The sequence below is a fragment of the Pongo pygmaeus genome, chromosome 8 (assembly GCF_028885625.2).
Source record: "Pongo pygmaeus isolate AG05252 chromosome 8, NHGRI_mPonPyg2-v2.0_pri, whole genome shotgun sequence".
NCBI classification, from domain to species: Eukaryota; Metazoa; Chordata; class Mammalia; order Primates; family Hominidae; genus Pongo; species Pongo pygmaeus.
This window is the reverse complement of record NC_072381.2, coordinates 71532794-71549669: the sequence shown is the minus strand read 5'-3', so window position 1 is coordinate 71549669 and position 16876 is coordinate 71532794. Positions and strand designations below refer to the sequence as shown.

Genomic DNA, 16876 nt, shown 5'->3' with positions numbered 1-16876 from the left:
AACCCAAGTCCTTCAAAAGTTCTGCCCCTCCCAGCTAAGGGGTGGGGATTCATACCACTGTGGTAGCCCCCTGAGGGCTGGCCTCTGGTCTTGGCCTACTCCAAATGCCCACACATCCTTCGGCAGGTCAGGACGCTCCCTGGCTTTTTCTGGGCCTGTCTCTGCAGGAACGAGGTGACTCTTTTGAAATCATACTGAAAACCCCCTCTTCCATACTTCTGGGCATCCTAGCAGCTGTGAAGATAGATGATACAGCGTTTGGGAGAAGAGAGGCTTTCTTCCCTGTGACAAGCCACTCCTCCCTCCTGCTTTCAGCACTCTTGGGGCATTTCCCACCACGTGAGCTGACTCAGCTGAGATGAAAACCCACTCTCATCCTCCCCACTGGTGCCTTGTAATGCTTCAACTATGTTATTTACAATCGAGCATGGGGGTCTGCATAGGGACTGCAGCTGGGGGGATGAAGGGGTTCCTCAGGAAATGTCTTCAACACTGGTTTGTAAAAGAAGAGCTGAGGAAACTCTTCTGACTCCTTTGTGGAGCGTCAAAAACTGGAGAGAGATCTGTCAGCCTGAGAGTGATTTGAGGTACAGTCCTTGGCCTGGATGACTCAGTCATAACAGAAGCAATATAAACTTCATGGAACACTTTCTATGTGCCAGGCACTGTGCCAACCTCTTAGATATATTACCTCATGTAATCCTATAGATGGGGAAGTTAATGATCAGATAAATCTCTAGTTATTAGTGTTGCAAATATATTCTCTCCTTTGTGTGTTGCTTGTCTGTGTCTACATGCAGTCTTTTGATAAAGAGAATTCCTAATTTTAACATAACCCAGTTTATCAATTTTGTCCTTAATGGTTAGTGGGTTTTGTGTTTTAAGAGATCTTTGCCTACACAAAGTTATGAAGATAATTCTCCTTTATTATTTTCTGAACATTTACTGTTTTGCTGTTCACATTTAGATCTACAATCAATACAGAATTGATTTTTGTGTTTGGTGTAAGATAGGGGTCAAAATTTACATATTTTTTTCCATATAAATATCCATTCGACCCAGTACCATTACTTAAAACATTGTCCTTATCTCTGCAGTACCATCTTTATCAAAATTCAAGTATCCATATATGTGTGGGCCTGTCTCTGGACTTTCTGTCTACCAATGCAACAACACTATATTCTCTTAATTACTGTAGCTTTAAATACATCTTGATGTCTATATAAGTGGTATAAGACTTCCAGCTTTGTTTTTTTAAGAGTGTCTTGGATATTCTAGTTCCTTTGCCTTTCCATACAAATTTTCGAATAATCTTATTGATATCTACAAACATTTTTGTTTAGATTTTTATAAGAATCAGGTTAAACTTCTGTATCGATTTGGGGAGAATGGACATCTTTACCATGTTGAGTCTTCCAGTCCATGAACATAGTATGTCTCTCCATTTATTTAAATCTTCTTTGATTACTTTAATCAGCATTTTATAGTTTTCAGCATAAAAGCCATGGACATGTTTTGTTAGATTTTCACCTATTTCAGTTTTTGTTTTTAAAGGAACTGTAAATGGTATGGTATTTTAAATTTTGGTGTCCATATATGCATTGCTAGTATATAGAAACACTATTAATTTTGTATGTTAGTTTGTATCCTGCAACCTTGTTGAACTCACTTATTAGTTTCTGGAGATATGTTGTAGATTCCCTGGAATTTTCTACATAGATAATAATATCATCTGCAAATAGGGACCGTTTTCTTTCTTCTTTTCTTTCCCATATATATGCTTTTTCTTCTCTTCTCTTCTCTTTTCTTCTCTTCTCTTGTCTTACTGCACTGCCTAGAACTTCCAATACTAAGTTGAATAACAGTGGTGAGAGTGCACATCCTTACCTTGTTCCTAATCTTAGGAAGTAAACACGGAGTCTTTAACCATTAAATATAATGTCAGCTGTAGGTTTTTTATATATACTCTTTATCAGGTTAAAGAAGTCCCTCTCTATTCCTATTTTTCTGAGCATTTTTGTCATAAATGGGTGTTGAATTTTATCAAATGCTGTTTTTCTGCATCAACTAATATGATCGTGTGATTTTTGTTCTTTTGCTGGTCAGTACATTGATTTTTCAAATATTGAACTAGCTTTTTATCCCTGGAATAAGCCCCACTTGGTCATGGTGTACAATTCTTTTTATATATTGCTGGATTCTACCTGAAAATATTTTGTTAAGGATTATTGCACCTATATTTATGATGAATATTTATCTGTAGTTTCCTTTTTGTAGTGTCTTCCTCTGGTTTGGGTATCATCAGGGTAATACTAATTTCATAAAATGAATTGGGAAGTGTTACCTCCTTTTCTATTTTCTGGAAGAGATCGTGTAAAATTGATGTTAATTCTTCTTTAAATATTTGCTGGATTTCTCCAGTGAAACTACCTGGGCCTGGAGATTTACTTTTTGGGGTGTTTTAAAATTGAAAATTCAATTTTCTTAACAGTTATGGGACTATTCAAGAGATCTATTTCAAAATGGGTGAGTTGTAATAGTTTGTTTTTCAAGGAGTTGGCCAATGTCTCTTATATTGTAAGATTTATTTGTGTAGGGTTGTTTTGTAATATTCTCTTATTATCCTTTTGATATCTGTAGAATATGTAGTGATATCTTTATTTCATTCCTGATGCTATTAATTTGTGATTTCTTTCTCTCTCTTTTTTTACCAGTCTTGCTAGATAGAAGTTTGCCAATTTTATTGATGTTTTCAAAGAACCAGCTCTTTGTTTTATTGATATTTTTCCTATTTTTTTCTGTTTTCAATTTCATGGATTTCTGCTCTTATCTTCATTATTTCATTGTTCTGCTTGTTTTGGATTTATTTTGCACTGCTTTTTCTAGGTTTGTGAGGGGGGTGCTTAGATTATTTGTTGGACACTTTTCTCTGTCTTTTTTTTTGTTAGGGGGATGGAGTCTCGCTCTGTCACCCAGGCTGGAGTGCAGTGGCACGATCTTGGCTCACTGCAGCCTCTGCTTCCCAGGTTCAAGCAATTCTCTGCCTCAGCCTCCCGAGTTGCTGGGATTACAGGCGCCTGCCACCATGTCCAGCTAATTTTTTTTGTATTTTTAGTAGAGACGGGGTTTAACCATCTTGGCCAGGCTGGTCTTGAACTCCTGACCTCGTGATCCAACCATCTCGACCTCCCAAAGTGCTGGGATTACAAGCATGAGCCATCGTGCCTGGCCTCCTCTTTTCTAATATATGCATTTAGTGCTATAAATGTTCCTCCCAGAGTACTTTAGCAGTCGCCCACAAATCTTGATGTGCTATGTCTTCATTTTCATTTAGTTATAATGTATTTTTAAAATTTCCTTTAAAATTTTCTTTTACCAACATGGATTTTTTAAAGAAGCATGTTATTAATTTCCAAATGTTTGCAGATTTCTCTGTTATCTTTTTCATTTATTTATTTATTTTTAAATGAGACAGTGTCTCACTCTGTTACCCAGGCTGTAGTTCAGTGGTGGAATTACAGCTAACTGCAGCCTTGACCTCCCAGGCTCAAGTGATCCTCCCACCTTGGCTTTCAAGTAGCTGGGACTATAGGTGTACACCACCATGCCTGGCTAATTTTTGTATTTTCTGTAGAGATGGGGTCTTGCCGTGTTACCCAGGCTGGTCTTGAACTTCTAAGCTCAAGTGATCCACCCACCTTGGCCTCCCAAAGTGCTGGGATTACAGACATGAACCACCATGCTCACCCTCCTGTTATCTTTGTGCTATTGATTTCAACATTGATTCAATTGTGCTTGGGGAAGGTACTCTACATTATTTTAATTCTTTAAATGCGTTGAGGTTTGTTTTGTGGCTCAGGATGTGGTCTATGTTGGTGTACATTCTATGAGCACTAGAAAAGAATGTGTATTCTGCTGTTATTGGGTGAAAGGCTCTATAAATGTTAAAGTCTATTGGTTAAAATTGTTGTTGAGTTCTTGTATATTCTTGCTAATTTTTGTCTAGTTCTATCAATTGTTGAGAGAGGGTTATTGAAGCTTCCAACAATAATTGTGGATTTGTCTATTTCTCTTTTCAGTTCCGTCAGTTTCTTCACACATTTTGTGACTCTGCTGTTTGGTGCACATACATTTAGGATTGCTAGATCTTCTTGATAGACTGGTGCTTTTATTATTATTTAATATCCCCTATGTCTCTGTCATTTTCTTTGCTCTGAAGTTTACCTTATCTGATATTAATTTAGCCACTCTCTTCCTTTAATTAATGATTGCATGATTTATCTTTTTTCATCATTTTACATTCAACATTCCTATGTCATCATATTTGAAATGAGTTTCTTACAGACTGCATAGAGTTGTATCAAGTTTTAAAATCCACTCTACCAATTTATGTTCTTTTTTTTTTTCCTGTCTCACTGTGTGTTTCTTGGACATTCTACTAAGAATTCCATTTTGATTTATTTACAATGTTTTTGAGTGTATCTCTGTATGGTTCTTTTAGTGGCTGCTGTAGGTATTTTATTTTATACATATATATTTTATTTTATACATATATACATATTTTATACATATATAACATATATATATACACACACATATATAAAACATATCACAGTCTACTAGTATCCTTGTTTTACCACTTCATGTGAGGTATAGAAGCTCATACCTTTATGTTCCTTTATCTCCCTTTGTTGACGATTGTTTTAAATATTTCCTCTACATACATTAAGAGCCATATCAAACAGTGTTGTAAGTTTTGCTTCAACTGTCAAACACAATTTAGAAATCTCAAGAGAAGGAAAGCCCATTATATTTACCCATATTTTTACTTACTGGGCTCTTCCTTCCTTATGTTCCAGAGTTTCTTCTATTATTGTTTCGTTTCTGTTTAGAGAACTCCCTCTAACCATTTTTTTACAGCAGATTTGTGCTGGGTGAGGTGTCAGAGCCCCTGCATCAGGAAGTGGTTGACTTACGGGTTGTTAAGAAGAATTTACCAACAGCAGTATTGGTTTGAAAAAGGAAGGTTTTATTATAAAGAAAGAATGCCGCAGAAGAGTGCAGTGGGGAGCCTCAGCAAGAGAGGACTGAGCACACCAAGGTGGATTTTCCTTAGGAGCATTTATAGGCCTTAAGGTGGGAGCTTAAGGGTCATTTGGACCATATTAGCCACGTAGGTCATGATAAATGATTACATGTGTCGACATTTTGGTGCCCTAATGTCAGCAAGGGTTGCATAATGAGTTTTGGCATGGCATTCTGGAGATGTATAGAATTTCTATTTACTTATAATTTTTTTTTTTTGAAAGAGACCTGGAACCACATGACAACTTTAGGTACTAGCGAAGTTTAATTTACCTCTAAATTTCCTAGATAAGGAGTTTGCTTCCGAATAGACTGTTTGATACTCACCAGGTGGTCTTCACTTCTTTCATTATACTTCTAAATTCCTCAGATAAGGAGTTTTTTGTCTCTGGGGCCTGCTCGATGTTCACCAGGTGACTTTTGCTTTCCTCATTTTTCCCCTGACAAATAGTTTGGAATCTTTGACCCTCTATATTCCCCCATGCTCATGTCTACCTGCTGCCTACTGGGGCTTCAAGAAAGGGAAAATGCCACAGTGAAAAGGGGCGTTGAGTCCATCTGGCTAATCCCTACTGAAAGGGGGCATTGAAGGTATAGGTTGTGTTTTTCCCTTTCTTGCTCTCTGTCATGAAGGGAATGAAGGGTCATGAAAAACTCATTCATGAAGAGGTGGGGAAGACCAGATACCATCAGGAGGCTGGTATTGGGATTGCATAGTCATCTGTAGGTGAAATTGTTGTAATCTGAAAGATATAAACTTAATGAGAGCATTAAAAAGTCAGGGACCAAATTTCAAAAGAAGAATGACAAGGAATAAAGGTTCAAGGAATGGGAGAAGCCAGGTGATTTTTGGAAACCAATCAGTAGAGGTTTTGGCTCAGTCTTGGTTACTTTGGGAAAGTGTGTGTAGCCATTTGGCTTGTTTGAAGATTTCTTGGACCTTAGTTTCCACTTCTTCAGATACATTAATGTAGGTGTAGCAGGTTTTCTTGATGACAGCACTGACTCCTCCTTGTTCAGCTAGGGGGTAATCTAGAGCTTGTCTGTTATTAACCCCATTCCTGCTAGTGAGTGTAAAGACTTTTCTAGTGCTGATAGACTTGTGCCAGTTTTTGCTAAGGCTATTTCAAGGGAGGTGGTAAGTTCCTATATTGAGATTTCACGGTAAGTAAAGAGAGTTGCAATAGTTCCCACAATTCTGGCCACACTAAGTCTTCGGGCCCTTTTTCTTCTAGAATGGAATTCTGAATTGGAAGTTATGTTCAAGACACTGATTTGGGTATGAGCTATTGTTCCCAGAGTACAATCACCATAATGAAGAGAATTATTAAGATGGGATAGGGCTGAAGTTTGAAAAGGGCTTAAATAATTATTAGCAGTGCTGCAAAGCAGTGAGAGCCCAGGTGCGGCAGGTAACATATTTTTGAGGCCTCTTGGATTAAGAGGGCCACTGTTGCTAAGGCTCTTAGGCTGGGATGAGGGGGAATGACCTTTCTGGGATACTAGGTCTAAAGTTTTCCAAAAATATGCTATAGGGCACTTAAAGGGCCCTAGATCTTGGGCTAAGACTCCCAAAGCTATTCCCCTTCATTCGTGTACATTCAAAAATAAAGGCCTAGTCAGATCTACTAGGGCTAAGGCTGGGGCTGAGATTAAAGCCTGTTTTTAAGTGTTTAGAGCATGCTTCATAACGTTAGTCTAGAACAGAGGTTGCTCCTCAGTTCCCTTGAGGGATTCATATAAAGGTTTTGCTATTAATCCAAAGGAAGGAATCCATATTCTGTAAAACCTGGCCATACCCAAAAAGGACCGAAGCTGTTGTTTAGTTCCTGGAGTTGTCACGTTTAAGATAAGATTTTTACATATGCGTAGGGGCTCTTTGTACTGAAGGTTAAAATAAGACCCAAAATTGAACCCTTTGTGTGGATATTTGTTCCTTAGAAGGAGATACTTTGTAGCCACTGTCAGCAAGTTTATTTAGTACTAATATTGTATTTTGGTCTGAAACAGCCTTGTTAGGACTACAGATTAGCAGGTCCATCCACATACTGGAGTAGATTGCTATCTGGGAGAAACTGCAGGGTAGACAGGTTTTTGGCTAGGGCTTATCCAAAATGGTGGGGGCTATCTCTGAATCTGTGGGACAGAACTGTCTAAGTTAACTTTGAGCTAGTTGAGTATCTGAGTCTTGCTATTCAAAAGCAAAAAAAAGTTGGCTGTCTGGGTGTACAGGAATGCAGAAAAAGGCATCCTTAAGATCAAGTACAGTAAACCAAGCTGTGATGGAGAGAATTTGTCCAAAAAGAGTGTAAGGGTTTGGGACAATAGGATGAATAGGAAGAATAGCTTCATTAACAATTCTAAGGTCCTGTACTAGTCAGTAGGAGCCATTTTTTTAAAAGTACAATTTCCATGTTATTTTTCTCCAGAGAATAGTCTGTCTTCAGTCTTTAAGGACTCAGCTCCTTACATGGGCTTTGGTAGGGGTCATGGGGCAGCACCCACAGGTCTAAATCAGGGTGGGGGTGTTGGGTCCTTGAAGCCTTCACGAGATTGATTTCTGACTACTTTGCTGTGAATTGCACAACTCACACAGTAATGTAGCTTCACATACTGCTTGGAAAGCACATAGGCATTGAAGACACTCGCTTCAAAAATGTCCCTGACTGCTGCGGGCTCCACTATGTTTTGAATGACAAATTTCTTAATAGCCTTGTCCTTGGGCATGCATCGGGCACAGTTCATGCAGCGAATAGGCTGCATGTGGCTGTGGCCCTTTTTGGCGAGACCGTTGTTCCTTTTCTTTGTCATCTTGGAGGCACAGACTGGAGAGAGGACATCTGGTTTCTTTACAGCTAAAATGGGAGTGTTGCAAGGCAAGTTACATGGGTGCAATAATCCACGGGTTGAAAATTTTGTTACCAGGGGCTGTAACCCTTTTTGTTCTTCTAGTTTCAAGGGCTATTGGGGGGAGTTCTGGGGAACTTATTGGGATTTTTAAGCTGAATGATGATGGGGGCAGCTGATATTGAATGACCAGGAATAAAAATATTCCAAACCTCAAATGGCACTTGCTTTAGAATATGAGGTTCTATAGACTGCAGTGGCTCTTTTGGTGAAGTGTGAGTTAATACAGCTGCTAGAAGATGAGGTCTTAGCTGTAAATTGCTTGTAACTTTGTAAGTCACAATCTAATAATGAAACAGGATGGCTTGGCAGGACTAAAAGAAGTGGGTGGGTAAAGGAATAGCCTTCCATTTTACAAAGGAGTGGCAGTGTGAAATAGCCTCATTGGGGGTTTCCATCAATACCCATGAGGAAAATGGAGAACTGGCACTTTGGGCAGTAATAAACTTTTGAAGCTGAATAACTGGCCCCTGTATCTATGAGGAATATTATGTCTTGTTCAGCCACAGTCAGATTTACCTGAGGATCATCCATAGAGATGGAAAAGATAGGGGCTGGATGGATGACTTCTGAGAGTCATCTAGAGGATGACTTTCAGAAGTTGATCATAATCCAGGAATAGAGTTAGAGGTGCTTGTCCTTGTTGTTGCCCTTGTCCTTGTTCTGCAAAACCCCCTTGTTGGATAGGTTGGTAAGGCTTTGGCTGTTACAGCCCAGAAGGAAGAGGTGCCTCACCTTATGATGGGGAGAGGGACTCTCGCTCTTCCAATGACCCTCTTGTCTGCAATGAGGACAGGGTCCCTGGGGTGACTTGTAACCTGGAGGTTTGGGACATCTGTACTCCAGTGTCCTGGATTTCTGCAGTGATGACTGGCCCCCATTCTGTTAGCATTATAGGGACGAGCCTTGGGATTATTAGCTAATGAAAAAGAATGTACCAATGCTGTTGCCATGTGATTATCTTGGCAATGGCATTTTTCATCCTCTAATTGAGGCTTCTTTATTTTTGATGTTTTCTCCCAGTTACTGAAAACCTTAAAGGCTGTATTTAATAAAGTACAAAAGGAGTTTTTGGGCCTTCCTCTAATTTTTGGATTTTTTGTCTGATGTCTAGGGAAGCCTGACTTATAAAGTGTACGGCTAGAATGGATTGGCCCTCAGGGCTTTTGGGGCCTAAATTTGTATATGTATGCTTGGCCTCCACCAGCCTAGCTTGGAAAAGCGTGGAGTTCGCAGATGGTTCCTGAGTGATTTATCATAATTTAGAGAAATTAACAGGTTTTATTACAGCCTTTTTCATTCCTTCCAACAAACGATTAATCATATAATCTTGTCTGCCCCTGCCTCTGTTTGGGTCAGCATTGGCAGCCTGGTATTGCCAAATTGGGTTCTGTGTCAGGGACAAATTCTGCCCTGGCTCTATTATCATTAGGGTTACAAGCATGAGCTTCCTCTGCCCAAGCTCGAGCTGAAGACCATATACATGATTTTTCTTCATGGGAACAGCAAGTAGATAATAAAATGAATATGTTTTTCCAGGTTAAGTCAAAGGTAATAGTTAAAGCCCAAAATTCTTGAATGAACTTAGAGGGATGCTGGCTAAATGAAACCAATCTGGATTGAATTTGTGAAAATCAGAAATTGGAAATGAGACATGAACTCGTTTGGTAGGCTATTTATTACTGTCTGAATTCCAGAACTTATTATTGGTCTGTTCAGGGATTCTATTTCCTCCTGGTTCAGTCTTGAGAGGGTGTATATGCCCAGGAATGTATCCATTTCTGCCAGATTTCCTAGTTTATGTGCATAGAGGTGTTTATAATATTCTCTGACAGTTGTTTGTGTTTCTGTGGGGTCACTGGTGATAGCCCCCTTATCATTTTTGATTGTGTTTATTTGAATCTTCTCTCTTTTCTTCTTTATTAGTTTAGCTAGTGGTCTATCTATTTTATTAATTTTTTCAAAAAACCAGCTCCTAGATTTGTTGATTTTTTGAAGGATTTTTCATGTCTCTATCTCCTTCAATTCAGCTCTGATCTTATTTTTGTCTTCTACTAGCTTTGTGGTTTGCTCTTGGTTCTCTAGTTCTATTAGTTGTGATGTTAGGTTGTTAACTTGAGATCCTTCTAGTTTTTTGATGCGGGCGTTTAGTGCTATAACTTTCCCCTTTAACACTACTTCAGCCGCATCCCAGAGATTCTAGTACATTATATCTTTGTTCTCATTAGTTTCAAAGAACTTATTGATTTCTGCCTTAATTTCATTATTTACCCCAAAAGTCATTCAGGAGCAGGTTGTTCAATTCCCATATAGTTGTATGGTTTTGAGTGAATTTCTTAATCTTGAGTTCTAATTTGTTTGCAGTGTGGTCTGAGAGACTGTTTGTTATGATTTCAGTTCTTTTGCATTTGCTGAGGAGTATTTTACTTCCAATTGTGTGATTAATTTTAGAGCAAGTGCCATGTGGCAATAAGAATGTATATTCTGTTGCTTTGGGGTGGAGAGTTCTGTAGATATCTATCGGGTCCACTTGATCCAGAGCTGAGTTCAGGTCCTGCATATCTTTGTTAATTTATTGTCTTGATGATCTGTCTAAATTGTCTCCACACTACTATTGTGTGGGAGTGTAAGTATCTTGGATGGTCTCTAAGAATTTGCTTTATGAATCTGGGTGCTCCTGTATTGTGTGCATATATATGTAGGATAGTTAGCTCTTCCTGTTGAATTGAACCCTTTACCATTATGTAATGCCCTTCTTTGTCTTTTTTCGATGTTTGTTGGTTTAAAGTCCGTTTTGTCAAAAACTAGGATTGTGACCCCTGATTTTTTCTGTTTTCCATTTGCTTGGTAAATTTCCTCCATCCCTTGATTTTGAGACCAGCCTGGCCAACATGGTGAAACCCTGTCTCTACTAAAAACACAAAAATTAGCCAGGCATGGTGGCCCATGACTGTAATCCCAGCTACTCAGGAGGCTGAGGCAAGAGAATCACTTGAATCGGGGAGGCAGAGGTTGCACTGAGCCAAGATCGCGCCACTGCACTCCAGCCTGGTGGCAGAGTGAGACTCTGTCTCAAAAAAAAAAAAAAACAAAAAGAATCAATCTGGTTGCTTTTTGATAGAGCAGCTATGCGGTGTGGGGGATTGGTCTGGGCTCTCCAACGCCCACAGGCTGGACTGGTTGAGACACTGGAGCAGCCAAGGTTGCAGCCTGCCCTGCCCCCTGAGCACTCCATCCCAGGGAGAAATTAGAACTCTGTCAGCCAAAGAACACAGGCAGGGGTGGCCGGAGGCCCCCGTTGGGAGGTCCTGCCCAGTGAGGAGGGATGGATTGTAGTCTTGCTTAAAGAAGCCGTCTGGCCACCACACCTTGCCAAAACAGCCTTGTCATGCTGGAGAACCGCCTCTGCCCCGTTGGTTTGGACTCTCCAAAGCCCATGGGCTGAAATGGCTGACTTGTCCAAACAACCAAGGTGGAAGTCCACCCCTCCCCCTGGGCACTCTGTCCGGTGGAGAAATCAGAGCTCTGTCTGTAGAATACGTGTGGGTGGGGGTGGCTGGAGGCCTTGGCTGGGAGGTCCCATCCAGTGATGAGGAATGGATCAGGGTCCCACTTAAAGAAGCAGTCTGGCTATGTTCTGACAAAGCTGCTGTGCTGCACTAGGGAAACCCTTCCTCGTCTGGACTATTTGGACTCTCCAAAGCCCACAGGCTGGAACGGCTGAATCAACCAAACAGCAGAGATGGTGGTGCACCCCTCCCCCAGGAAGCTCCAGCCCAACTCGGGCAGGCTCGACCCTGTTACCAGTGGCTGGCTAAAATACCTTGTGAGGTGCCGTGGAAGTGGGTCCTACAGACCAGTGCTCCTTGACTCCCTGAATTCAACGCCCTTCCTAGGGGCATGTATGGACCTCCTAATGGTACAGGAGTTAAAAAGAAATTACTTAGACAGATAGTGAGGGCACGGAAGTCCTCGGTAACGTTTTCCTTTTAATGAAAGGCAGCCCCAAATCATTTTTCTTCTGAACAAAAAGCAGCCTCTAAAATCAAGCTGCAGGCATAGATGCCCGTGGTTGTGCCAATCATGTTCAAAATGGTGGCTCCATCTTCCCTTCTCTTTGCCAGCCATGTATACAGTAAGGAGCAGACAAGATGGCGCTGGCCAAGGGGAGACCCCATTTGCATAAGATTAGGGTGGAGTGGACAGTCTTCCCCATGTGCTATGGAAACATCACACCCGATCAAACCAATCCGTGGGCCCCACGTAAATCAGACACTGCCTCCTCAAGCCTGGCTATAAAATCCAGCACATTCCATCACCCGCTGGTCTTTCCTTTCGGAAGCTCCTCTCTCTCACTAGAGAGAGAGCTGTTCTCCTTTCTCTTTTGCCTATTAAATCTCTGCTCCTAAACTCCTTGTGTGTGTCAATGTCCTAAATTTTCTTGCCACGAGACGATGAACTCTGGGTTTTACCCCAGACAATGAAGCCACTTCACTGCCTTGCCTGAGCTGCAGATACCTTTGTTGGGGATCCCGGGGCTGGAGTATGTAAAACTCCTGGGTCTCTGTGTGTGCCTGAGCAGCTGCTCTGCCAAGACTACACAGATCTGTGTGTTGGACCTAAGGCCCTGGTGGCATGGAATCATGAGGGGAGAATCATGGTTTCCCAGGGTTGCACAATCACTTACCACTTCCCTTGGCTGGGGGCGGGGATTCCCTGGCTCCGTGTTGCTCTTGAGAGGGTCATCGCCCCACCCTGCTTTTCTTCATTCTCTGTGGGTAGAATTGTTTCCCTGATCAGTCCCCATGTACGACCTGGATATTTCAGTTGAAGGTGCTATATTCACTTGCTCCTTTCGTTCCTCTCCATGAGTGCCTCAGACGGCAACTGCTTCAAATCGGCCATCTTGGCGAAGGTTCCACATGAACTCAAATTGTCCGCAAATCTCCATTTGCCACCTCACAGAGAGGCAAAATATTTTGGGGATTTTCTGAGGACTCTGTACTAGTGGCATATGTGACTTCTGTGCGATATGTGAGGGGGATAATGTATCTGGATATGGAGGGATTGACTAGGGGATGGAGCAGATGGAGAGGATGTAGATGAAGTAGTAACAGGCTGAGAAGAGAGTGACAGGCAAAAGGGAGGATCATCTAATACATTAGAATTGGGGAGAGAGGAAGTTCTTTGGAAGCATATGTGACAATTTTTAATGTAATTCTGGGTTTGGGGATAAAGCGAAAAAGACCTAAGGGACCTCTGAGTCCTTTCCGGGGTTCTGGCAAAATGAGTCTAGTTGTAAAATAATATTCCAATCCAGGGTCCCATTAAGAGGACAATTTAAATTATTGGGGTGCTTATATTGAACCCTTACAAAATAAAATCATACACTTCTTCTTGAGAGTTTGTGGGTCAAAATGGGACCACTTTTTAAGAATGCAAGCCAAGGGCAAATCAGATGGAATGGAAGAATGAATTGAATCCATGTTGGGTTTTGATAAGGGACTACAACATCTCTAAGGCATCCCTGAGGGATCTGGACCTCCCTTTTCCCTTTGGCTCACTCTGTTCAGGGGTGTCTCACCACAAATAGAGGGCCTGCTCTTGCCTGGATGACCAGTCCAAGCATGCTCTTGTTTGAGTGGTCAGCTTGAACCTAATATGAAGCAGAACTTACCTGTAATTTGGTTGTTCTGTGATGAAGTTGAATCCAAAATGGGGTCCACAACCAGTAGACTGTGTCTGTGCAGAGTTGAGATTGCTGCTGCTCGTTTCAAGGCATGGTTTAGAGTATTAAAGTGAAAGTGGACTTGCTACCCTGGCGGGCAATAGTGAATTCACTCTTTTATCTTCACCTTCAGGTAACACCCAGGAGTGCCCTCAGCCAGAAACCCTCAATTGCCAAAGAGTACTCAAGCTGTTTCACTGGCAGTCTGAAAATAGAAAAGAACCCTCGGCCAGGTGTGGTGGCTCACGCCTGTAACCCCAGCACTTTGGGAGGCCGAGGTGGTTGGATCACCTGAGATCAGGAGTTCGAGACCAGCCTGGCTAACATGGCAAAATCCTGTCTCTACTAAAAATACAAAAAATTAGCTGGGCGTGGTGACGCATGCTTGTCATCCCAGCTACTCAGGAGGCTGAGGCAGGAGAATCGCTTGAACCCAGGAGGCAGAGGTTGCAGTGAGCTGAGATCGCAGCATTGCACTCCAGCTTGGGCAACAAGAGCAAAACTCCCTTTCAAAAAGAAAAAAGAAAAAAAGAAAAGAAAAGAAAAGAGGCCAGTTTCTCACCCCTAAGAGCAGTGACAGACAGATATCCCTTCTCTAGGGCTTCAGAATCCCACTGAAGATTGGCCTCAGCCAGGGACCTTCAGTTCCTAAGAGTAAAGAACCAGACCATCAGGCCGGGTACAGTGGCTCATGCCCGTAATCCCAACACTTTGGGAAGCCAAGTTGGACGGTTCACATGAGGCCAGGAGTTCGAGAGCAGCCTGGCCAACATGGCAAAACCCTGTCTCTATAAAAAACAAGATAATAAAAATGAACCAGTCCATCGAGAGAAGCAGGGAGAAAAAAGAAGGGAGAAATCCCAGTAAAGTCCCCATACGGGTCACCAAGATGCTAGGCGAGGTGTCAGAGCCCTAGCATTGGAAAGTAGTCAACTCATGGGTTGGTAAGAAGAATTTACCAACAACAGTATAGGTTTGAAAAAGGAAATTTTTATTAGAAAGAACACTGCAGAAGAGTGCAGCAGGGTGCCTCTGCCAGAGAGGACTGAGCACACCCCAGTGGATTTTCCTGAGGGGTATTTATGGACCTTAAGGCGGGAGCTTAAGGGTAATTTGGATCATATTAGCCATGTGGGTCCTGGTAAATGATTACGTTTGTCAACATTTTGGTGACTTAATGTCATCAAGGATTGCACAGTGAGTTTCAGCATGGCATTCTGAGACGTATAGAAATTACAGTTACTTATGAATTCTTTTTTTTTTTTTGAAAGAGGCCTGAAAACAGAGGCCAACTGTAGATACTAGGGACATTTACTTCTGAATTCCCCAGAAAAGGAGTTTTGCCTACTGATGGCCTGTTAGATGCTCACCAGGTGATCTTTGATCTCCTCATATAGGATTCTGGGTTGACAACTTTTTACTTTCATCATCTGAAAAACATTCCTACTAACCCCTGTGATTTCTGATGAGAAAACTGCTGTCATTCTACTTGTTTTTTCTCCTGTACATAAGGAGTTATTCTCTGGCTGCTTTCAAGACTTTTTTTTCTTTGTCTTTAGTTTTTAGAAGTTTAATAATTATGTGTCTTGTGACATGGATTTCTTTAGGCTTATTCTGTTTGGTTTGCTCATCTTCTTGAATCTGTAAATTTATGTCTCTTCTCAAATTTGGGAGCTTTTCAGCCATTATGTCAAGTACTTTTGCAGTCCTATCCTCTTCCTCTTATTATTCTAGGACTTCGATGACACAAATGTTAGATCTTTTGTTATAGTTCCACAGGTCCCTGAGGTTCTGTTTTTGTATTGTTCTAATTTGTTTTGTTTTTGGTCTAGCGTTTCTTTTTTTTTTCAGATTGCTTAATTTCTATCTTCCAGTTGACTGATTCTTTGCTCCACCTCCTCCATTCTGCTGTTAAGTCCATCCATTGACTTTTTATTTCAGTGATTGTATTTTGCAGTTCTAAAATCTCGATTTTGTTCTTTATAGCTTCCGTGTCTTTGCTGAGGCTTCCTATTTTTTTCATTTGTTTTGTGTTCCTGAGTTCTCATTGAAGCAATTTTTTAAAAATCATGGCTGCTCTAAAATCTTTGTCAGATAATTATAATATCTCTGTCATTTCAGTGTTGGCATGTATTGTGTTTTTCTAGGAATTTTTCCATATCATCTACATTTTCAAATTTATTGCATAAAGACCATATCTTTGTTTCTAGGAACTGTAGTGATATCTTCTTTTTCATTTTTGATATTGGACTGAATTTGTTCTCTCTCTCTTTCTCTCTCTCTCTTTCTCTCATCCCTTTCTCTCTTTTTTCTTTATGAGTCCTGCCAGGGGTTATTATTTTTCATAGTTATTTTTAACAAACCAATTTTTCATTTTGTTGATCCTCTTCATTATTACCTTCTACTTTCTTTAGGCTTAGTTTGCTATTGTTTTTATAATTTCTTGAGATAGACATTTACATCATTGACTTTCCTTCTTTTCAAATACGTTACATGTTTAAGGGCATCCCACAAGCTTGTCAAGTTTATAGGAGACCAATGCTACCTTAGTATAGCTTTTTTTTTTTTTCAGACAGAGTCTCCCTCTGTTGCCCAGGCTGGAGTGCAGTGGTACAATCTCGACTCACTGCAACCTCTGCCTCCCGGGTTCAAGTGATTCTTCCGCCTCAGCCTCCCGAGTAGCTGGAACTACAGGCGTATGCCACCACGCCCAGCTGATTTTTTGTATTTTTTAGTAGAGATGGGGTTTCACTGTGTTAGCCAGGATGGTCTCTATCTCCTGACCTCATGATCCACCCGCCTTGGCCTCCCAAAGTGCTGGGATTATGGGCCTGAGCCACCGTGCCTGGCCAGTATAGCTTTAATTTGCATTTCTTTACTGAGTGAGGTTGACTTTTCATGTGTTTAAATGCTATTTGTATACATTTTTGTGACCTTTGCTCATTTTTCTGTTGGTTTGTTACTTTGTATATGGATAGATGGATTCATGTATTAGAGAGATTATTGCTTTGTAATATGAGTAATTAAAATACTTTTTTTCTAGTTTGTTGTTTTCCTATTGACTTTGCCTATGCAGTGAACTGCCTTGCTAAACTGCTACTGTGCTGAGGACTTGCTCACCTGCCTTTGGAGGTCAGAGAGGGTAGCTCATTTCAA

At 41.0% G+C, this 16876-nt stretch overlaps 1 protein-coding gene across 1 annotated transcript; it reads right to left on the bottom strand.

The window, feature by feature from the left end:
- Nucleotides 1-7599: 7599 nt before the first annotated feature.
- Nucleotides 7600-7896, bottom strand: LOC129006389 (small ribosomal subunit protein eS26-like). Its single transcript, XM_054435991.1, has one exon. It carries the CDS (start codon nt 7894-7896, stop codon nt 7600-7602), a length of 297 nt encoding a protein of 98 aa, XP_054291966.1.
- Nucleotides 7897-16876: the final 8980 nt, after the last annotated feature.